Source organism: Barbatula barbatula (assembly GCF_947034865.1).
Source record: "Barbatula barbatula genome assembly, chromosome: 4".
Taxonomy (NCBI): domain Eukaryota; kingdom Metazoa; phylum Chordata; class Actinopteri; order Cypriniformes; family Nemacheilidae; genus Barbatula; species Barbatula barbatula.
The window spans coordinates 24,547,780-24,573,295 of NC_136768.1; the positions used below are offsets into that span (position 1 = coordinate 24,547,780).

At 41.8% G+C, this 25,516-nt stretch overlaps 1 protein-coding gene across 1 annotated transcript in view; it reads right to left on the reverse strand.

Annotated features, from left to right (window-relative positions):
- The window catches only part of iqsec3a (IQ motif and Sec7 domain ArfGEF 3a), a gene marked incomplete at its 3' end in the record, with an annotated part of 85,382 nt that overhangs the window by 51,379 nt on the left and 8,487 nt on the right, over positions 1 to 25,516 (reverse strand). Inside the window, exon 2 of the mRNA XM_079453982.1 lies at positions 13,590 to 13,667. Coding sequence (XP_079310108.1) covers positions 13,590 to 13,667 — 78 coding nt within the window. The remainder of the gene's footprint in view (positions 1 to 13,589; positions 13,668 to 25,516) is intronic.

The following is a 25,516-nucleotide window of genomic DNA, read 5'->3' on the forward strand; positions in this document are numbered from 1 at the left end:
TCCCAGAGAAACTCTGGAGATGAAGTTCATGTGTTTATATCCTCCCACAAATCCTCAACCATCACTCGTGTAGTATGTTAATCTGTGCACCTCAGACATGCAGAACAACCAGATGACATATTTAAATAACAGGATTCCGCGTCCATGAGTCCACATCTACTTCTATGGCCATTCATTAATGTCACGCACATACACTTCACACAAACATGCAGCTCTGTCTAATGCACTTCATATTCTTTATAGGCCGATATGTCGCGCTGTATAGCCTTGAGTGTTTTTTTTTCAAGTTACTTCGGTCCGGTCAGTCAAGCAAAATTCTCTTACTTGCCCATACAAACAATCACAGCGTTAAAGTTGAGCCCTGCATTAACATTAATAGCAATTTGTATGGACCTAAAACCATAGTATCGGTACCACAAATCAATGATCAAATTGAGTCATTTATCATGTCAGTATTTGGCCAAGATAATTTAGACGTCTTCCCACAGAGGATTGAAAGGCAATGTCCACTCTTGCCCAGTAACCAAAAGCACAGCATTAGGATGATTTATCGACTTCCGAACTGCTCCTTTAGCCATGAGCAATCTCATGTTGAGCCATTTGCAATGTGCAGCGTGACAAGAATACAGTGTAAACCGGTTGGGAAGATTGTAAAGACACTTTGCCCTATATTCTTTAAAAGTCTTCTGCTCATTATCTTCTCGTGAGATCTCCCAAGAGACCCAATTTAAGAAAGAGATAGCGAACTATTAGGATATTTCTCTATCTTGCTCCTCTTCCCACTCGTTTTACAACAATCTGGAATATTATCAAGTGACATAAAAATTCTGCTGTAATTTTGGTTAAAATAGCTCAATCCCCAAGGGAGAAGGCCATTTAACGAACCCTTTTATTAAGTGCTACTACTTTTCTTGAAACACAACATAAAAACTTTATTTCACTGAAAACTTCTATAAAGCCCATTTTCAATTTCAATTCACTATTACTTTTGGGATTATAACAGATAATGTACACTTATAAGTATTAAACAACAGTAACTTCTGTTTGTGCTATGGGAATTAATATATTTGTTGTTTAGGCATCGGATTTCTGCAAGAAAATTCTTTCAATTTAAACTAAAGAAGGGACCCAAGCCATTTAGATCGCAGAATACAGTAGACAGTGGCGGCGCTGGGGGGGGGGGGGGGGGCTTGCAGGGGCAATAGCCCGTCAAGTTAGCAGAGGCTAAATACACTTACTCTGCCCATCAGTTTCTGAATGACGATGGCCAACTAGTGGCATAGAGACTAAAACATTACTTAAAACAAATCGCACTGACCTGGAAGAGAAGCTCTCCATTTTACCGCAGATAGTACCTCAAGAGCAGGTAAAGCAGATTGTTGTGCCCGCCGTAGTAAATCAGATGTTGTTTTATCTTTTTACGTGGAGTGCGAGCTGAGTTTACGTTATAGTTACAGAATTGTAAAACTACAACCGAGCATATAGAGTTAAGGCCAATTGAGAATATATTCAACGTTTTGATTCATCTGCACTATGAGAATACTTTGTGGTCTTTGCTGAAATAGGCTTGTTTTCTGCTAATTCTATTTCAATATAAAGAACAGAAGAGTATAGTTTTGATTAGTATGATTTTGGTTATAAGAGGAATACTTGGGAAGTAATAACAAAACCCTTCGCCTACCGTACGCTACATTGCTGTATTCTGCTTCATTTGCTATTTCTGTTTTTTTTTTTGTTTAGTCCATTAATACGTTTGTTCCGTAGGCTACTTCACGCATTACATAATGTTTTCAACAAAACAGCACAGCTTATAATGTAAGCTTGATGGTCACAAAATCTGAATTAATTAACAATAACTAAAACTTAAGTATACCCATGAGAGAAGTATAGGCTAATGCACTACAACAATATTTTAAGAAGCTGTTCTGTATTTAAATGGAAAATTACATGTTGTCTGGCATTTATTAATTTTATCATTTTAGTAGCCCACCCTCTAAACTGTTAAGCCCCCCCTAGCGCCCCCAAGAAAAACGTCCTGTCGCTGCCCCTGGTGGTAGAGAACTGGGGTGGACTCTTTGACTGCAATCTTGAACGTGGAAATACTTCAAAGAACATCATCAGCTGCAACAAACACTTTAAAACACAATATATTTCTGCATCTACATCATCTGCATCAGAATAGCAGCTGAAGAGCTTTTGACCAGTGTGCTGCATTGCAGGAGCATCTGCCCTCTTTCTGTTGAACAGTCATTCGCTTTTCAATCCTTTTCTTTAGACTCTCTGAAAGATTTATTCAGAGCTCTGAAATGGCTTTTATAGCTTCCCAGTTGCATTTTAGAGTTAGTATGCATTACCTGGGTACAGAACAATAGATGAAGATGTTGGCAAACTAACTTTCATTTTCATACGATAAGACACATGATTGTGTTTAGGTGAGGCATCCCTAAAGCACAAGATGAAAGAAACCACGATAAAATGATCCACTACCATTAAGGAAATTATGTTGGTAGAATTTTCACAAATGGTTATGTGTCTTACAGAGAAATTAGGTATCAAGTATTTGGGATCCTGGGTGAATCAACCATTAATTTGTTAAATTAAAGCAGATTTGCAGGCGTATCCCAATATACTGGTACAATAACCGTGATATTTAAACAAACAAACAAAGAAAAAGATTATACACAAAAATACACAAAATAAAGTTAAAGATTAATTTAACCGATAGCATTATTTATGTCTCCCAGCTGTTAACGTTCATAAAACGGACTACTTTTACATGGACCCTTGCTAATATGGGAATATTTATGTAATTTTGTGTTTATTTGTCCATTTCAGAGTATGAATGTGTAAGAGAACTCGGTTTAGTAGTTTACACTCTGACTCTCTGGGCAGGCATGTTTAAACATGTTTTTGCGTTAGCCTCACACGCAAAAAACACGCAACACAATTCGTTATTGTTGCTGTTTTGTAGCTTAGCCGGGAAAGTTTTAAATAGGCATTAAATAGGCATTTTACACCCGCGCATATTACGTCTTTGTGGGTCGAGGGAAGATGCAAAAGCAAATTAGTATCAGGTGTCAATTAATTAATGCGTTAACGCGATAATAACGTGTTAACTTGACCAGTCCTAGTTTTAAAATATATTTTTTAAAGATATACCGCACACAAAAGTCAAATGAGTCACGCCCACTGAGTGGCAGAAAGACTGAATGCAGCAGTGTGTACAATCTATACTCTATTTAGAACACGATAATGTTGTTGTGTGATTGATTGTACAAACAGATTGAGCACGAAATCTGAGATTTATTTTAAAGACTGCCAAAAGACAGTAAAAAGAAACAAATAAAACAAATGGAAAACTGAGACATGGATGTTTGCTAGCTATTTCATATCAGAGGTATGTTGTTTTTGTTGAACCATACATGATATTGTTACCTACCTACATTCTACACCTTTACTGTATATGTTGCGTCATTGTAACGTTTCCCCAGTGTTTTATTCCTTTTAACATTCTAGGCAGATGTATTTCATTCAAACTTCATGATTGACACATTGTCAAGAACATAAACATTTTGAAGAGTAATGTAAATGTTGTCAAATTCCATTGGTTAAACCACTAACTTTTTTTTGAAAATGTTTACTTAAGGTTTTTGCTCAGTGCCGTTTATTTCCATGCAACATTTCAATGGCCAAGGACACCTGGTTTCTGTGTAAGTCGTAATAATCACTGTCAAGTCCAGCTGCTTTTAATTTCAGAAAATAACTGTGTTTTTAAGTCCCGGTTTCTTTGTTTCAATTGAAATCTGTCATTTTTCTGAGTGTTTTGCCACTCAAGAGGGTGTGTCCAGCCACTCAAGGTTTTCATGTGGGAAAGTGATGTCACCAATGCAGATCCTCAATGGATATCTATTAGTATCAATGCTAGTTCTTTAATTTATGGCAATTTTCTGATTCTCTTCTATTGTTCAACCTTCTCTGCATCTCATGTATTGCACTTATAATTTCGTATGCATATGATTACAAATCATCAATTTGGAAAATGAGAACAAGATGCCAGGACAAATTATTAATGAAGAGTATTATTTATGAGCGGTTTGTATCAAGAAAAATGGGCAGATATTTCACATTTCAAAGCATGAATCAGGAAGCCTTTTTCTCACTTTCTACACACACCTGATTTTGACTCCTATTTTTAAGAGACTGCCTGCATAAATGGGCATGTCTGCACATCTTCCCGCACTGGCCTCTGTTCCCATGACAACGGCAGGATAAGCCAGTAAGGTCACAGGATAGCGGTAACATGCAAAATCATATTGAAACTGTGTGCTGAGCGAAAGGTCACACAGAGAGAAAATTAGGAAACAATCATTAAGAGAAAAAAGGTTTTAATTACTAGTGCATTTGCATGCTCATTAACCTCGGTGTGTAGAGGGATGTTTCACAACACCTGAACGGAGACCATTAACCCTGTGTAATTGCTGTGCTGTAGTCTGAAACATCACCATATCATTATAAAAGACAAACTGCATTATTGTATTTGCCCTCATTAAACATTTTGAAGACGTCTGTTAGATTTGAGGTCATCTCTTTAGTTAAGTTCTGCTTTTACTTCGCAACCCTGATTTGATGTTGGACATCAAGTCGCATGAAACGTGTTTATTTCACACAAGCAAAAGAAAAAAAGTGTTTACCATTGGACCAACAACCTGCCAATTTTCGGCATTTAAATATTTTGCTATTAAACTTTATTATTGCAGATATTCATATTTTGTAGCATTGCCATTTTTGCTTTTAAAATCCATCATATATTTGATATATTTATACATTTTTATTTAACATTTAAAATATCCAACGTCCTGCTCTGTTAAGAAATATGTCAAAATTATTTGTAGATTATTTTACAGGATATATTTTGGCAATGCAGAACCTTATCAGGCCAAATAATCAGATTTTCTCAAAACCTTCCGGTGTCTCCTCTTGCTATCTTAATGTTAGCACCCAGTATGGTAATACTAATGAATGACTTAATAAATGACTTTTAATTTTATTATTTAGCAACACTTGACAGCCCTGTATATTAAATGTAGGGGCAGTGATAGACAGCAGGTACAAATGTCTGTGCGAAAGTGAAGGTGTGAATCACTTAAATCTAATTAAATTTGTCATTAACAATCTAGGCATCCTTCCAACGAGAAAAATATCCATAACAAAATGTCATTAGGGTAAAAAAAGTGTTGTTTAAAGGAACAGTGAAATTTGGCATTAAGAACACGTGTTGTTTTAAATGCTATGTAAGTCGCTTTGGATGTACTCCATACATTGAGAGTATCCGAGTGCACTCAAATGTAAATAAAAAAGTGATCTGCACTACATACAGGCGTTAAGTAGTTTGTGAAATTATAACGTGATAGATGCCATAATCAGAAGTGATTTTTTTTATCATATAACCAATACCCATTATGGAATAATAAAAGGTCCTGGATTCTGGTCCAGTCTGGTCATATCAACTGAAATGTGTTTTTAAAGGGGGGCCGCAGCTGCTGCCTGTCACGATGTGTTTTTCCTAGAGCGAATTTTCTATCTGAGATCCCCTTGTTCTTAGATCTGACAGATATTACGCTAATAATATATCTTCCTGCAGACCAAGAAACCATCACCACTGCTGCTGTGGAAAGAACATTACAGGTAATATCTCATAAACAATGTTTCTTGTTTTTTATGTTTAATTACAATGTGCAGTTCACTCAAACAATTCAAACAAATTCAATACAAATTCCTCATTAGTGAGATAATATCTTATGCCAAGATTACCACTGACTGGAATCTTCATATTCAAACACAATAACGTCTCGGTTACGGATGTAACCTCGGTTCCCTGATGGAGGACACAAGAAGTTGTGTCGAGACTGACAGAATGAGGTTTGACTTGAGAACCTATCATCTCCGATTATACTTTAAAAAGGCCAATGAACTTGCCCCATACATACGGGTATAAAAGGGAAGGTGCCCATTCATTCACCTTTTTGGGCTGAGGAACTTGAGAGGCACTCTCGTTCGCTGCAGCTGGCCGGCGCAGCGCTCGTGGCATTATGGACACAATGTCTCATTCCCTTCATCAGGAACTGAGGTTACACCCGTAACCGAGACGTTCCATTTCTGTCGGTCTCTCAACATTGTGTCGAGACTGACAGAATGGGGTTCCTGTCGAAAACGCCACGGTGCTGCACCGCGTCACAATTTCCAGCGGAACGACGGCCTAGGCGAGTCACGAATGAGCGTCCTCGCAAATCATAACCATCCAGTGGTGTAGTAAGACATCAATTTGTGTGACCACAACGAGAGGTTCTTAATACCGGCTGTACAGGCGGTGGCCTTGCTACTCTAAAGGCGAGTAGGTCGCCCGACACTGTAAGGAGCACTGGGAAGCGACTCCCCCTCGCATGAGGAGGGGGGCTACGGAGACCACATCTGCTGAAGAGAGTAGTAGTATGGGGCCCCAACCAGGGGTGCACAGAAGCCATGGAGTCCACCGAGGGGAGGTCAGAGGTTAGCCGACAGGGGAACAAAAAGTGAAAAAGTTTCAGACGGGACTACCCAAGGAGGGGAGCGCCTGCAGGTTCCCCACAAGCTAGTTCGCAGCGGGAGTGGTGGGGACTCTGGACATGTGGCCAGGTTGGGGTCTAGCCCACGTGTGGTTCACCAACTCTCAGCATCCACCGGTCATGGAGAGTGTGTGATGATCCCCTACCCTCCGGATGGAGTCGAGCACTGACAGGAGAAGCGTCTTCATCATTCGAGAGAAAGATCAAGTTCTCCTGGTGTTCGAACAGGGCCTTACGCAGGCCCAACAGGACAATGTTAAGGTCCCAGGAGGGGACAGATAGCTGACAAGGGGGGATTAGCCCCCCGCGCCCCTTAGGAATGCCTGCCTGTTGCACACCGCACCCCAGGGAGGCAGGGAGTTGATGTCCCCCGTTAAATCTCCGTCCACAGGGGGCTACCTGATGAGGGGGTGCCGGGGGTGGAAGTACGGAGGGGCAGGGCTGCTGGGATGCAGACGCCGTCCAGGACCTCGACGACCTGGTGGGGGCCAGTTGCAGCGGCGAGGCTGATGGCCTCCGTCTGCTACTTCGCCAAAAAAGATTTTGGCGGTGTCAACAAGCAGCCCACGCTGTGCAATGGATGCATCAAGAAAGCGGACGCTCTCGACGCATACCATCTGCGCAGGACTGAGCCAATGGTGTCTCTCTTGGACTACAAGAGTGGACATCGTCGAACCCAGTGTTTGCGCCGTAATTTCGGTCACCCGGAGAGCGAGGTCTGTGGAAGTCGCCACCCAATGTTGCAACCGAAATCTCATCCTCTGCAAACCTGGCGACACCCATAGGAGACAGGTTTGGTGAGCGTGACAGGGCCTGGGCAGTCGGCGGCAATGCTACGACGCAGTTACACCCACAAGGACTCCCATATCACCACCGCCATTCGCAAACGTTGTTGTGGCTGTGTCTAAAACTAATGCTATTTCAGCATGCCGGAGACCCAGACAAGTGAAGCAGGTATCGTGCCTGTCTGGCTCGACGATGGTGCAGTCGCATCCAAGACTACAGCGGCGAGACATGCATGGCGACATGTGCACGCTGCAGGAGAATTTGCCCTTTTAGAAATATGCTCTTAGAAGACATCTCTGACCAGCTACTGAAACGCCGAGGGGAATCGCAAACGCCAGGACGAGTTCCACTGCTCTGCGTCATAGATCCAGTAGAAAGAATCGAAGATCGCTCAGCATAAGCCTTGCAGGTTCCGAAGAAAAAAAAGGTGACTGAATGGGCACCAGTGCTGGACTGGTAATCTGGGATACCGGGCAAATGCCCGGTGGGCCGACGCACTTGGGGGGCGATATAATATAATATTATATTTTTTTAATCGGCCAACGACCGGCCCATAAAGCAGGGACAGCAGCCCATTGGTTCATTTTCCATACTGACACTAGGCTGGCCCAATCATCTCTTAACAGACTCCACCACCCAGTTTCTCGTGTCAGACGCAGTCAGTGTCTTATAGTGTTCACACCAAACGCAGTAAATCGCGCTATTAGCCTCTAGTTGGATGGTTGAACATTTTGCTTTTACACGCTTCATTCGCGTCATGGAGGGGCTTCTGTCAGGCGGCGCCCGTCTAATTGCGAAATGGCGGACATGGATTTAGTTGAGAGGATAGCTGCGCATTATGTGCTATGGAAGGCTAAAGAACGACGTAGACTCGTTCGGCGCCATGTCTGGGTCCATCAAATCCTTCAGAGGCGCAGTCCTTCATTGTTGTTTCGGATTCCTGCCTCCGCTCGCTATGTCATAATCACGTCCCTACTAGAGCAAGCTCCTAGTTCGTAAACGCGGCGCGAATTTCGCCAAAGTTCAGATTTTTCAACTCGCGCTAACTATGGGAAGCCAAATAATCCAAAAGTGGGATGAGACAGCAGGTATTACAGAGCTCGTGCCGCGCTGACATGTCATCTGCGCGATTCAAGCCAGCCAGCCGACTCCTCGTCAGCGCACACGTTATTTAAACAGCGCAAACCGTACACTCAAATGTACAATAAAGAAACCCCTCATTCCTTAAAAACATTTACATTTGTTTACATTTACACAAGTCTATCAGTTTTTCCCTACAGAAGACAAAGGAAATCAGGATGAAATGCATAATATTTTTTTATTATTATCTTTAATAGTGTACAAGTAAACGGTAGTGTTTTGCATCGATACATTGAAGAACTGCACATATGTATAGACTCTATACTATAGAGGCTACTGAAAGACCTGTACAAAGCAGAAACTTCAATGACTTCCAATATCGTAGTCTTGAGGAGCACGCCAACCTCCTGGAAATTATATAGGACAGTTTACATGTTCAGGTTATTTATTTTATTATTGTAGTACGTTTTGCGCCTAGCCATTTTACCTCAACTATTTATGTTAATAATAGCAGAGGTTTATGGGTAAAATGTAAACGAGTGGCGCCAAATGAACATTGTATGTTGAACATGTTTTAAGTGGTCAGTGCAGCGGATTGGTTGGTGCCACGCTGCCCATCGGTTGGCGATAGGAAATGGAATCGCGCAGATGACATGTCAGCGCGGCGCGAGCTCTGTAATACCCCGCTGTGTCATCCCACTATTGGATTGTTTGGCTGCCCTTACTAACGCTCAATTTGCGCGAATCACTCAACAAGTAGGTAAAGGTCTATCACCAAGGAGTCAGTCAAGAGAGAGTGAGTACACTGGTCCACTTGCACTGGTACACTGGTCCATGGCACTTAGTTCTCAGCTTTGTAGGTTTTTGGGGGAATGGAACTGTAGATATGCATATCTACAGGGACCGCAAGGATGGTGTACTGGTTGGTTGTGTCCGACCCATTGTGGTGGGCCGGTCTGAGTAAAAATGCCAGGGCCCTTTTTTTGTCTCAGTCCAGCCCTGATGGGCACCTTCCCTTTTATGTACGGGGCGGAGTCTGGTGTGCCGTCCCATTCGCAAAGTTCATTGGCATTTTCAAAGTAGAATCGGAGATGATAGGTTCTCAAGTCAAACCCCATCCTGTCAGTCTCGACACAACGTCGAGAGACCGACAGAAAGGGAAAGACAGATATAATACTATATGTACCCTTTGCTAAAATGCATACATTTTCTTAATTACTTTTTATCAACCTTTTACTTTGCCATGTACTGATAAACCTGTGTGACCTTATTCCTAGACATTGCGTAAAGCCTGCCTATCAGATTTCTGAAGTGTTTTTGCATTTATTTGCTCAGTAAATATCGCAATATGTGTAATAAAACATAACAATGATGTCTTTTAAGGCAAGTGATGACAACAACAAATCACTATTATGTTATAAAGCCCAAGGTTTTCACGTATATCCCAAATGAGTGTCAGAAGCTATGCCCCACCCCTTTTGCTAAAAAGGCATTTTATCATATTTTTTCATTGAGTGTGACAAAAGTTACAAACTAAAGTAAAGCAGACACACAAACAGAAGCCACTACTCTACAGCATCATTGGCATGCAACAATAACACCATTGCTGGTATCCCCACAAAGCTGCTATGATTGGTGAAACATGACATTAATGAGTTAAAAGGTGACTTTATCAGAAAATCTGAGATGTTATAATGGTGTAAGATGAACAGACGCTAGACCAACATTTCTGCCTTTAAAGCTGCCTTGTCGCTTTATGTGACCGCCAGATATGACAATATTCACCTACTAGTTGTTAATAAATCATTAATAATGAATGAATAGTTGCCCATATACAGTAGGACAACTGACTACAAATACTTTCGGAAGGAACATAGAGTACTATAAGATATATGGTACTATAAGACATTCTGTCTTAAGGAGTGAAAAGGTGGCATAACTTTTTGTTGAACAGTTTCTCCCTAATGAAAGTTATTTCTTTCTTGTGGGAGTGATTTATTCTATTGTAATTGTACTTCCTATTTCACAGTTATGCTGTCATTACATTGTAATAACATAATTTATAACACATGGTCAAATGTTGAATTATGAGTAAGCAGAACATGACATGAATGAATAAGTGCTGGTGAATTCAGCAGCATGATGAGGCGAGAAACATGAACATTGACTCATTGACAAACAGTCAGAGGTGACAGACAACAGAAAATGAAAACTAAGATTTTCTCAAAGCAAACAAACTGCTACCGGCAACCAATGGACTGCAGTTACTGTCCTGACTGAAGTGGTTTGCTTTTCTGTTAATATCCAGATGTGTTACAATTAGATTCGCATTCTTTGATGATCTTTTTCAAAATATATTTCAGACGAATTCACATTCACAAGATGCGCTGCTCTAACTTTTATCTGCATCGATAAGATTGCGTTTACACGATGAAAAACAGAAACGTTTTTCTATGCATTGTTTAAAAGTTTCGTGTACACATGATGGATTGAATTTTACAGATAGAGACCCTAATTTAGTAAGCACTCCTGTGTCGTATTTAAGGGACAAATAACCTATATTGTTAAGGATTGTATGAGTTGGAGTATAGGTGGCTCAAAAACCTTTAATTTGATAAATGTCACGTTATTTCCTCCATTTCAGTACACAAGGCAAACCTATGGGAGTGAAACAATTGAATCGTTCTCCTTTGCTTGATTCTAGTGTTCCTTCTGGGTCTCATTCAATAGGTTCTGCACTCTGTGGAGCTTATACTGTGATTTAGAGACTTCTGGGTGGGAGACTGCGGCGTTCCATCCAGGCTAACAATGGAAGAGTATACCGTCATCAATACCGGTTTGCGTTACTTGCTGTCCTCATCCTTTCTTTGAAACATCCATTTCGATACAGCCCAAGCTCTGTAAAGTGCTTTCATTAATTACTATCGATGCCTTCCCACCAATTCAAGGCCATTTGTAAAGCTTCACAACGGCAGCAAATAAAGAGTTATAAGGGTTTCAAATAACATGCCGGGGTTTATTTTCAATGAATGCGTGGAAATAACGTTTATTTGCTCTATCTGACTCTAAAACCTGTTGGAATCCCCGTAGATAGAATTGAATTCTAAAGCGCAATTATTGTTCATGTTATAGTATCTGCATAGCGGTGTTCCTTCTGGGTCTGAGACACTGAAGGTTTTGATGTTGTGTCTCAGACAACTAAAGTAATGCTAAGATATGGGGCCAGATCTCTATTCGATTGATCTGAGCGATCTTCAAGTAGCAAGATACTTATCTTAAAACTCGTGTAAACACTACTACGCTAACATGATGGAAAATTACTTGTAGCCTCTGGCTAACTCTCAAACATGGAAGTAAAGCTTAATATATAAAGTCGTATTTAAAGGAAATATTACGAGTTCTTACTCTGTCAAGGTGCGCAGCGCAGCCAATATCTGAATTTGTATCTGTATTAATTTCTAAAGGATTTGTATTTGTATCAGAATTAAGATTAAACCAGTTAAAGTGGGCGGCCTTAAACTAAACGTTGTTGTTATTTATGGTTCAGCGCTGGACCAGAAGAACTTCCTGATTTGGTTCTTTAAAGCCACACTATCGAACTTTGCTGACGGCTCCCCTCACGTGGATGATAAGCGCAATTGTCTGTTACCAGCGTTGTTAATAATGTCGCTGTATAACCTTCCCAGTGGGCGTGCAATACACATGCATTTGTTTACTAAGTTGATGGAACCATTGAATGCAGAAACGTTGTTTGGAAACCATTTCGCACTCTTACGCATGCAGAAGATGGGCAAGGATTTGTGTACCGACCCGAAAACCGAACTTACAGGGTGTGGTTGTAGCCGTTATGAGGCTGGTCGGATAGCAGCGGGAGTAGAATTCGTCCAGTTAAAAGTCGTTTTACCACTGAAATAATTTTAGAGACATTATTTAAAGTTAAAAAACTACAAGGTGTTGCTTTAACACTAAACACAAGTTTGAACAAAATCTTTAAAAAAATAATAAATAAAAACTAAAAGCGGACGTTTTAACTAAATTCAACGAACAGAGTATTAACCAATTTAAAATGTTACACAAATATCTTTAAGATTTAATAATACATTTGTAAGATACAAAATTATAATAATAAATAAATACATAAAAACTGAAACAGAAACGGAAGTGGTCTATACCGTAATTCAAACCAAATGTGTTTCTAAATATACATCATAATTACTGGATTTTGAAGAAAAGACAATACAGAAGTAATTTAATTTAAACATATTATTGAATTAACAGAAATTATGGATCTAATTTTTGTAGTATTATTATAATTAGCAGCCTCAGTCAAATAAACGAGGAAAACGAAGATCATTGAATGACTTGAGTTAAATCAAATCAGTTATTTTTCGTGAATGAATCATTCAGACTCCTTTTATCATTGGGATTCCCCATTTAACTCAAATAAACTTACTCAAACAAGCGATTCATAAATAAACAGAGTCCAACAAACGGTTCACTCGTGATTCGGACATCATTTTCTCATGATTATGAAGCAAATTCTGATCGATTCCACACAAAACGCTGCTGCAAGGCTTGGGAAAGCTTACAAATAAATCAAGATCATTTAGACTAGTTACATTTTTCAGTTATGCTCAAAAGCACGGAAAAACACATTCTTCGAAATATTAGATAAACATCTCAGTTATTCTTTCAGGTCAAGAAACAAGATACAGATCATAAATACGTTCCCTGTCTTGCTCTTTTCTTTTTTCCATCTTGTTCTTTGCTCTTTTGGTATCTGAATTTGTTTGCGCGCCTCTGTCATCTCAAGCGTGTCAGTGAAGCGCTGTGTTCTGAATAAACTATGAACATCTTAAAAAGACCCAAATATTTTTCCTACTATTCCTTTTGAAGCCATTATTCGTGACTTCCGAATTAAATCTTGGTATTCGGGCACATCCCTAGTCTAGGTGATATCCCGGTGGGATAGAGATAAAGCATGAAAAGACTCATAACCACTTCAAGACAGGTGTAACTATAGGGTAGTTGTGTTGCCTAGCACCATCAGCAACCAGAAGAGCAGTTTTTTACTGTGGCAATGGAGTATTTGGTTAGAATGCACCAAGAACTTTCTCCTACCTAGGGACACAGGCCTGAGAGTCAGACTCAGGGGCATCCGGAGCAGGACAGCAGAACTGGTGCAGAACCGTCTGGTTCCTGTGAGAATAAAAAACAAGGGAGAGAAATGGTCACGTTCTGCATAAACTCCAGGGGTCAATATACAATCCTGTTAAAAACAGCAATCATTAATGAAAATCATTCGTTGACCAACTACTTATTTGTTCAAAACTGTTTCCATTCAAAATGGTAAGTTTAACCATGATTTACATATGATGTATGAAACGATATTGAGTTATTGGGTTGGATTTGGTGAGAAATGTCAGTTTGACAATAAACCACATTAAGATAAGTATGTATAGTTAACTGCATTTGATTCAAAGCCATCATAATGCCTGTAAACTGATCAAGGCACACCTCGAAGCCGTCCAAAACGGGCATGTCCATGAACACCATCTTATCCAATGCATCGTCCATGGTGCTGGACCTCCAGTCCATCAAACCAGATAAAAAGAAAATCTGGCAGAATGTTAAAGCTGTAACAGCATTACTCTAGATGTCATTCGGGTGAGTTCATAAAAAGTTATGTTGTTATTTTAGCTCTGCAGATTTCTGACATGTAGAGGGCAGAAATCCCATTTGCCAAGACAGATTATCTCGCTCTCTCCTCTAACCTCTATTTCAACTCCCTAACTTTTCTCTGCAATTACATGTGATTTATTCTGCTCCACGTTGGAGTACAAGACTTCGGAAATAAGTGCCAACTCAAGGATACCGCAGTAGAAGGCCATTTGGGATTGGCACCATCTACCTGCTCAAACATCAATGGTCTCGAATGGGAAACATCAATGCAGAACCAGCGTTGGGAAAGCTGCTTTGAAATCGTAACTCGCAATGCTACAAGCTTTAGTCAAACTACAGTCAAATTTTTTGTTATCAAAATTAACCATGTGTACCATTTGTTCCATTAAAGTCACTTCCATATAAATACAGTATATAGGCGTAAATATAATCCCCTTTCATGTTGGTTGGTATGGGTTAAAGTGATAGCTCACCCAAAGATTTCAAACCTGTGTGACTTTCTTTTTTCCGCAGAACACCAAAGAAGATATTTTGAAGAATGTTGTTAACTGGCATCCATTCGCTTGCATCGGTTTTGTGTTCATACAATCGAAGTGAATGGGTGCCGGTGCGATTACCAACTTTCTTCCAAATATCTTTCTGCAAAAGAAAGAAGTTCATACAATTTATCTTGGGGTGAACTATCCCTTTAAGCCAATTAAAGAAATATAGAAATGAAAAGCACAAAAAGGACATGGGCATGGGTGTGATAATGAATTTCATATAATAGATAAATAGCGTGTTTTCATAAATGGGTTTGACTTTAAACTAGGTTAGTAATAGGTTGTGCAAACAACAGCTCTCAGAGAATATTACTGGAGCAAGACTAACTGCTATGACACGGATAATGACTTCTATATATGAATCTATTCAACATAAATATAGATTTGGTCATTGGGCTCAGTGAATAAACAGCCGTGTAAATGACATTTGAGCATGTGTTTAAATCATTGACCCTAAAGTACACATGGTTGTCATTCAACAATCCAAAATAATCTTTCAACTCGGAGGATAACTAAGGTGTACTTGAGAGAAACCTGTGATGGGATCTATTTGTTTAAAGATGAACATGCTAAAATTCATCAAAAGCACTGCAATCTGATTTAAAAATAAAATTACATATTTCAAAGGAGCTTCTACTCTTAGGCAGCCCTAGGCTTTTAAAAAGATGAAAGTCGTCTTTCTGACAGCAGGGGAGGAAATGTATTATTTTAAAATTCCTAAACACAACATCAGTCTCAGGTTTATATAGCTGAAGTTTAATCACGTTACAGTATAAATGGTGTTTCGGAGTCAAATGAAATCTGTTCCCACATTCTAAACATATAATGACTGGGATTTTCCCCGGCGGGTTTTCTTTCCTGTCTATAAAATGTATGGTTTGAGTGACTGTGTGACAAAGTCAAATCCCATCGTTCTCTGGGAACGACGGGATAAATAAAATATATTTTATTTATATAGCGCTTTTTACAATTTTCATTGTTACGAAGCAGCTGTACAAGAAAACATTGACCATAAGCAAAACATATAAGATTTTGCAAGTCAAAACAGGTCTATATGCAGTGTTAATTAAATAAGACTATACAATTCTAGCAGCCCCCCCGGCCAGGCAAACTGTGCAAAACAGTATGCAAACGGTGGCCAGGAACCCAAAACTCCATTGGAGAAGAATAAAACCTCAGAGGGAAAACAGGCCTAACCAGGGGATTCCAGTTTCCAAACAATGCAGCCTCTGCTAAAGCTCGACAGGGCTTGCACAACAAGGCCAAAGAAGAAAAAATTGATTAAGTTTTTTGGAGTCGCCATGTCCTTTGTCCAGCTCTTATCATCACAGCATTTGTCAGGTCTGGGCATGGACTGCATCCTGACCTCTCTGGTAACATTGGACTGCGTCCTGCCCGATCTAGTAACCTTGGAACAATGAGACAAGACTGGCTGTACATAGTAAACAATATGAATTCAGATTTTATGAGCTATGATTAAAATCAGGGGTGTCACAATGCTGGTATTGACAATAAACGGGATATTAAAAACAGCAATTATCGAAATTGTGTTATTTCTACACATATCGTAATTTTTATAAACATTTCAATAAATATTGAGAATATAGCATTATCGTCATTTTTGGGGCACAATAATAAAAATTATTGATATTGTGACAGTCCGAATTGAATTTGTAGTCAAATAGTTTATATAGACGCTAGCTGCAAGGGATCGTGAAAAATGTATTCACATTACAGAGAAAGCATTTTCTAACTGAAGATAGGGTAGAAATTCCTATAATAATTTAGACGAGTTAATCCTAGCTTTGGTTGACTCACTCAGAAACACACATATACATGTGCAAACTTCCTCCAAATCTGTCTAAGAGTTTGTTTAATCCCCATTTTACAGAGGATTAAGCCCGGCGAGTGAGACCATTTGTCTGTGTGTGTGCTTGTTGGCAGGGGTCTTAAAATATATGAAGAAATACAGACTAGGTTAAGCGGAAAAGCAGCATTTTCCAGGCACCCATGGTGACGTAACTTAAAAGTCAATAGACTTTACATCAAACTAATGTGAAATGCATCTGTGACCTTACCAAAATGTTACAATACAAGGACCATTAAAGCGAAAATCATCATTTACTCACCCTCAGATTATTACAAAAAAAAGATTTTGTAAATTGTACTTATTTTTTGGGTCGCACAGGTTTTTCTTAAATAAATATAAATACATATAAATTTTGCACACATTTACACAAAAAAAGTTAATAAATCTCACTGGTTGTTTTTTTACAGTGTATTAAGGAAGTAAATAGGGGATGAGATCTGACTGCTTTCTGACTTATGTTCAACAGAACAAAGTAATTTATACAGATTTGCCACCTGCCCGGTGTTGAGTAAATGATTCACAAAATTGAACTTTTGGGGTGAATGATCCCTTTAAATAATACAATTGACCATTAAAAGCTCAGTCATGTGTCACGTCAAGTATTTTGTGATATCTGATGTGTAAGGAATTCAAAAAATTGAAAAGGTCACGCGCAAAATGTTGCCCGTTTGTCCTTTAACTCTGAAAGCTGCTTTCCCGCATAAACATGGCTTTTTGTTCTTCTTTATGATGAGATCGAAACATGATAGCCCAATGACATGCATCAGTGCGTACGTAGGCAGGAATTAGTATTCCAGATTAAACCGAGATAAAACACACAGAGCATAAAATCTGATCTCTAATCGCAGCGTTCCACCCCACCTTGCAAGGTTAAGCCTCTAAATCCTCATGGAACAAACATATAAAGCTCTCGCAGGTCCACGCAGTTTGTTTGGTGGCTTAATCTGCTCACGGCTTCTGATATCATCCCGGCTTGTGTCAATCTTCACCAAAACGCTTTTTTTAACCTGCTCGGCAATAGGTTTACCTCGCTGTGTGAACAGAATAGATACTGTGATGTTTTGTTTGATCTCAGGGAACACACTTATGGTAAGACCTAACGTACTATTGCTCTTTGTATGACATATCGCTTATTGCTCCCGAACTCTTTGTAAGTCGCTTTGGATAAAAGACTAGCGTCTACTAAATGACTAAATGTAAATGTGAGAAGCATACCTTTAATGGAAGTCTTAGGAAAATGGTGGATAAAGGGCCGTGGGGTAAAAGTTCACATTGCATTTAAACAAACTGGCATTTTGATTGTTAGTGGTTATGCTTTTTACGACATTTTTTATTGAACAGCAGCCGTTCACGTCCCAATTTAAGCGAGTTTGCTTTCATAGCAATCTATATGACCTTGTTTTTCGGGCGGACCTGAACCAGAGTTCAGAAAACAGCTTTGAAACCAACTCAACTGTGATGTCAAACTCTAACCCACACCAAAAGCTCAAGTGTGAAAGCTTTTTTAAACTAGGCCCACCATCTGCCGTGACTCATATATTCCGAACTGAGTTTGCACGGTCAAACAGAACGTGATGCATTACGCGTGTTACCCAGTCCAAAAGGTGGATCAATCGATAAAAATAGAGATGAACAGCATCTGGACAGTCCTGTGGAGATCAGCTTTTGAAAAAAGTCTACCCGTTTACAAGCGTACATGCACACACACTCATTCAGAATTAATGCCCTAAGCCTTTTTGAAAGGTTTACATCAGCAGCAAAGTTTCAACGGTCCTCCGTCCACAACACAACCGAAACAGTACAAAAAAAGTGAGGACGTTAATATTTTAAGAATTTAGAAGCTGAAGGGAGCTTAAGTACCAAACTGAAAGGTTTGTGCTTTTACGCCATCGTGTCATGACTTGTACGATTTCTAAGGACGGTTTGGTAACTGTTCTCTTAGCTGACCCATATACAATTTCCGTATGGTTTTTCGTTCATCAAGGAATAACATTCCAGTCCTAATCCGGTTCCCGCCTAACACAAAAATCATATTTGACGATTTTTGATGCAAATTTAAACGTGCGATTTAAGGACTGCAGTGACACAACCGATACCAGCAAGCATGCATATCCACAATGACATACTTGAGAAATCCAAGGAAAACTCTCTAAACAGTACCACTACCATTCGCAAAATCCCACAACATAAACACACACTGGGACCAACCAATTGAAATATCGGCAGACTCAAAATGATGATGTTACAGCTCTGGATGTGTGGGTGTCCTATTGATGCCGCTGGTTCACCCTTCTGTCAAGCGTACGGGATGCACACAGCTCATTAAATTTGTGTTTTCTCATCTTTTTCGGTAACAGCAACTTCAGATTATTGGGTGATTATGAACATTCAGGCTTCTCTGGGGGAACAACATGTAGCTGTCAGGCAAGTGAATATAGAGACAGATCAAACAGAAAGGCATGGACAACGAATCAACACATTATAGCCAGAACGGTTTGACGGCGGTGATCCTTTTTGTTTAAAAAGGCGGCCGGTTTCATTCAAACATACATTTTTTGGTTTTACAGGAAGAGCATGTCCAGATATGCACCGTTGCTGTCTCAGTACTGATTCGTCACCACGCTGATGATGTAAGAAAAAGAGTTTCGTAAGGTCAAAGCGCTGAGGGCGGTTTGCACTGCACAACTGCACTGCACCAAATGTCCATGCAATCCAATGCTTCAGCTGCTCTCGGAGCGAGATGTTTTGGCCTATTAAAAGGTTTTACTGAAATATAAAAGCATTCCAAAAGGGTGAATCTCATGAAACCTTACAAGAACATTTTCAATGTTACCCCAAAACTAAAAAAGAAATGTGACAATCGCATCCAGAATAAAAGCTTTGTATTTCTAAACACATACACATACATGTATACCGGTCAAAGATGTTAAGACGTCCTCGTTTTTTCATGTCCATAGAAAGCACAGTCTACTTTATGATTTCAACTGCGTCTTTGGAGAATAAAATGTCAAAATTTGGTTGGAATAACGTTACATTGTCATTCAGTGTGACACAATATTTATGTGCAAATTCACACAACATGCTTCAAATATATGAAAGAATAAGGAAGCATGTCAAATGTTATTGTGTTTTAAATGAGTAAAACATTATTATCGATGAATGGGCAAAACCCCTAGGATAGATTCACAGCTAGCAACTAGCAAGGTCAAGGTCATGGGTTCGATCGCATAGTCAGAAACAAAAATGTATAGTATAGTACAATGCAAGTCGCTTTGGATAAAAGCGTCGGCCTAATGCATGAAGGTAAAACGTAAATGAAAATAAAGTAAAATGAGAATTTGGGTTCTTTTAAAGCGTCATAAATAGATTTTGTTGTAAACATGCCTGACAAGATTGTTACACTGAATGACATTCTGTAAATCAGTGGAAAATGTATGATATTTATTTTTTGCTTAGAAAAACAAAAACGCATTTAAATTAAACAGAAACGTTTTTCAATTCAAAGCAGTTTTACACTTATTGTTTTTATGCTTAAACCCTTTTACGTCTTTGACCCATGGAAATATTTACAAATATATTTACCAATCATTTAACATATATAAATGTTTATAAATGTTATGTTTTATATTTAGACACAACTTTTATTCTGGATCGTGACGTATCCGATATATACTTCATTTTCTTGTGACATTTAAAAATTAGAAACTAAAACCAACTGTGATCTTTCGAAAACAAGAATAAAACAGATAATAAAAGGCTCACATTGTGGTCCTCGTGTGCCGCATGCGCATTAAAACCTAAATATTCATAGTTATAATAATATTCAAGTTATTAAATGCAACTTTAGATTCTCTAAATGATCATCTTCAATTGTGGGGCTTTGTTAGCAAGAGTTTTGCTACAGTACAGACTTACACCGAAGGAGAGAATGATCCGGTAAATGGTCCCCTAAAACACTAGCAGTTCCTTAACAGCACTTAAACACCCGAGAATCACTCTTGAAACCTGCGGTGAGCTTTTACTTATTTTGTCAAAAATGTAGATGATTCCCTTCGCTGTAAAGCGAACCCAAGGTGCGTTTTTAATTTAAACGAATAATTTGCATGTCCAATAATGAAGTTGTTATTTTGCTGTTCCCGCAGGCTATGGAAATAATATAACTCTGCAATATTTATATCTGAAACCACACACCAAAACTGCTTCATGAATATCTATCGATTATTGATTATAAAATGATAAGAAATTACTGGAAAAGGGTCCTGTATAGACCAGAATAAAAAATAGACATTAAAAATAAGTATAACATTTTAAATCAAATACAATAATAGAAAATTCGATTACATTATTATAAGATTCATACAATGTAATAAACACGTAGAAGACACTGTGGCGTGTGAAATAATATGAAGGGGGCCTTACGACTTGCTATAGCCCCAGGTCCCAATGTGTTCTCAATCCGGACGCTGTTGAGGGCAAAGTGCATAAAATTGACTGAGAACACTGAACCCATTTCTTTGGGTTCGTCTGTCCTATATTGCTACTTCCGTGCTATGTACTAATATTTTGTAGTACGGGAAATGCTAAGTGGTGTAATAAATGCATTGAGGGTTTATTGCAAATATTGCAAAAAGTCGACCGAAAGAACAGGAGAAAATGTGAAATGCTGGACACTTTTGACTATTATGTTAAATATGCTATGTTTATTATCTTCATTACATTGGGAAATTAGTTTTCTTATGATATATTCATATCCTGGGCCCTCTGTAATAGATGGACCCATGCGTTTTGTTGCACCAAACCCTAAACACTTGCTTACCCTTTGAATATCCCTTTGGGGTAAATGAATTTAGCACTTTGGGGCACGGTTAAGTAATAAAGTACAAAAATCTGCTTGTTTTGCATGAAGCACCAGCAGTTTACTTGAGCTTGGCAATATCTATACCGATACAGCGCTATGCAAACCATATTTACATTAATAGTCATTTTTTTTCTTTTCGGCACAAAATGTTTTAATCTAAACTGTAAAATGTAAAGTAGTTTAAAATTGTCTATTTTTTGTTTTCATTTACTATGCATAAACAATTGTTTGATCGTATTGCAGTTTAAACCTTTCGCAGCCGCTCTCTTTCTCATCCTTTTTGTCCATTCGGTACAAAGAGGATGCCGCAAATGTTTGAAAGTCACCTTTGCTTAGTCACCTTTTCACACCCTCCCCCCCACATCCAAGTCACGGAGCACGTACAGTCCTGCCTAATGATGTGCAAGGGTTTTGCAGATGTCGCCGGTGCAGACCGCACAGACACGGAAAAGGGGGAAAAGAAAAATGAAGCAATCTAAAAGCACTCAATAGAAAATGTGATATTCATGATTTGGGTTTCTGCCACGCAAAAAGCCAAAGTCAGTCACCCTGTCATAACCAGAGCAACGTGTCTGGCATCCACACGGAGAAAAACCTGCAGGTATCCTGCTGCTTGGAGACGCAGTGAGGGAGACCGTGATTTGACCATGATTTTGCATGGGTTACCTCCATAATAGTAGTAAAATGACTGGCATTATGAAACGTCTCGGTTACGTCTGTAACCTCGGTTCCCTGATGGAGGGAACGAGACGTTGTGAGAGACTGACTGGGGTTTGATCTTGAGAACCTACCTTCTCCGAGATAATTAATTAATAAAACGCCAATGGGCTTGGCGAATGGCACGCGCACGCCAGTCTCCGCCCCGTGCATACGGGTATAAAGGAAGATGGCGGCGGTCATTCACTCACCCTTTGTACTGAGGAACCTGAGAGGGCACTCCCGTTCACTGCAGTGATTCGGTGCAGCGTTGTGGCATGAAGTCACAACGTCTCGTTCCCTCCATCAGGGAACCGAGGTTACAGACGTAACCGAGACGTTCCCCTTCAGTCGGTCTCTCGACGTTGTGAGAGACTGACTGGGGATCAATCTTAAACGCCACAGCGCTTGCACCGATATCACGACCTCTAGCGGAGCGACCCTGACTGGGCTAGCGAGTCCCAGAGTGCTACCGCGAGACGTAATCTTCCAGTCATATAGTATTGGTCATACCGAGAAGCCTCTACTGACGGCCTCACGGACAGTGGCGTACGCCTCTAGTAGCGAGGAGCTGTCCGGAGCCGAACACTGGGGAAACACTGCTCTCCTCTTAGAAGAGTGTGCTACGGAGGCCACATCCTACCCGGAGGGGAGGTACATGTGGAGACATGACATGGTCTCCCCGGCGGGGAGAACAACATGCGGAACGGTGTTAGCCCGAATAGGGGGACAATCCAGGTGGGATTACCACCGGCGGGGAGGTCACAGATTCACCAATCGGGAAATCCTGAGTGAGGAATTCAACACACGGGACGACCCAAAGGGGAGTCACTACGTATGGGGCACTAGTCCTAATACAGGGGTCTGCCTGAGCAGGGATGACTCTACCTGTAACGGACCTGGTTCTAACAGACGGCTCCGCCCAGTCTGTTACCAAGTGCAATGCTTAGTGATGGATGGAATGCCTATACTTCGCCCGAGAGGGGAAAGTAGGTAGGCTACAATAGCGCACTAGTCTCACCTGGTGAGGGGAGAAGGCGCTTTCGCAGGCGTACGCCCAAACCAGGAGCCCACCCTAAACGTTGGCGGCGTTTAAGGGATGTGCTGCAACTGGTTCCACGTGGAGATTGTAAAATCTCGTGAAGGTACTGGGCGTAGCCCAACCCGCAGTTCTACAATGTCTGCCAGAGAGGCGCCCTGTGCCAGTGCCCACGAGTGGAGTGGGCTCTCACTGCCAGCGGGCACGGCGATCCTGGGATTGGTACCCAGTGCGCCACTTCTGTTTGGAGACAGCCCCCCCCGGGTGCCGTCTCTCAGAACAGACAAAGAGCTGCTCAGAGCTTCTGAGGCTCTGTGTGCGGTCCAGACCGAGGCGCAGCGCGCGTACTGGACACAACACATAGAAAGGTTGGGTCTTCCTCTCCGGAGGGGAGCGCCTGCAGGTTCACCACCTGGTCCCGGAAGGGAGTAGTGGGAAGCTTGGGCTCGTTGTCGGGATAGGATCTCAGGACCACGTGAGAATTACCGATCCCGAGTTCCAGGCACCTTTGGGACACAGAGAATGCCTGTAGGTCCCCCACCCTCTTGATGGAGGTGAGCGCCACAAAGAGTGCATCTTTCATCCGACTGAGGAAGATTGGCAATACTTAGGGGCTCACCAGGGCCGTACCAAGGCCCTGTAGGACCCCATTAGGGTCCCAAGAGGGTACGGAGCGCGGCCAGGGTGGACACACCCTTCTCACGCTCCTGAGGAACCTGGTGACCAGGTTGTGCTGACGGGGATACTTACCTGCGGGTCAGCACTGATCCGATCAGGCAACTCCGCGGGTTCTCCTCCCGGGGAGAACACCAGGACAATTGGCGCCACTTATAAGCGTATGACCGCCTAGAGGCGGGGCTCTAGCCTGTAAGACAGTCTCCCGGACCGCTAACGGGCAAGCCCTCGTCCCGTCCAGGGGCCAGGCATGGAGGTTCCAGAGGCCTGCGTTGGGGTGCCACAACGTGCCCTTCCCCTGCAACGGAAGGTCCTTCGTCAGGGGAATGGGCCAGGGGGGCTGTCGTCAGATCTACCAGATCCGAGAGCCAGGTCTGGTTGGGCCAGTATGGCACCACTCACCAGAACCTGATGCCCCTTTCTCTGACCTTGCACAGGACCTGTGCAAGGAGGCTCACTGGGGGGGAAGGCGTACTTCCGCTTGTCCCGCGGCCAGCTGTGTGCTAGGGCATCCGTGCCGAGGGGACCCTCGGTCTGGGAATACCATAGCGGGTAATGGGTGGAGTCCGGGGAGGCAACAGGTCCACCTGTGCCTGCCGAACCGCTTCCCACATGAGCCGGGCTGCACGGGGATGGAGTCGCCACTCTCCGTGGGGAGTACACTGTCGAGAGAGCGCATCGGCTGTCTGGTTCAGGTTGCCCAGAAGAAACGTGGCCCGCAGGGATTCACCTGCTGACTCCCAAGGAGGAGGCGTCGGGCGAGTTGTGATAACTGCGGTGAGCGTATGCCGCCTTGCGATTGATGTACACTACGGCAGTCGTGCTGTCCAACCGGACTAGCACGTGTTTGTCCTGCACGAGGGGCTGGAGCCTCCTCAGTGCCAGAAGGACTGCCAACAACTCTAGGCAGTTGATATGCCAACGCAGTCGGGGACCTGTCCACCGACCCGATACTGCGTGCCCACTTGCACACCGCACCCCACCCTTGCAGGGAGGCGTCTGTCGTTCCCACGACACGCCTCGAAACCTGTCCGAGCGGGACCCCCGCTCGGAGAAAAGGTCAAGTCTGACCAGGGTAAGAGAGTGCGAAGGCACTGAGGCGTTACCGTAATCCGCCTGGTGCCGGCGTGCCACGCCGTCCAGGGAACCCGACTCTGTAGCCAGTGCTGAAGCGGCCGCATGTGCATCAACCCGAGAGGGATTACCCCCGTCGAGGACGGCATGTGCCCCAGGAGCCTCTGAAAATTCTTCAGCGGCGTCGAGGGATTCTGACTGATCAACCTCAGACAACGCAGCACTGACTGTGCACGCTCGTTGGTGAGACGTGCTGACATACGGACAGAGTCTAGTTCCATACCGAGGTAAGAGGTGCTCTGCGCGGGGGAGAGCTTGCTCTTCTCCTGGTTGACCCGGAGGCCTAGACGGTCTAGGTGCCGAAGCACAAGGTCCCTGTGCGTGCACAACACATCTCGCGAGTGTGCCAAGACAAGCCAGTCGTCAAGATAGTTTAGCACTCGCACGCCTTGCTCCCTGCCAGGAGCTAAGGCAGCCTCCACTAGTTTGGAAAAAACCCGTGGAGACAGGGCCAGACCGAATGGCAGGACCCTGTACTGATTCGCCCTTCCCTCGAACGCGAACCGTAGGAACGGCCGGTGTCGGGGGAGAATAGAGACGTGAAAGTCCGCG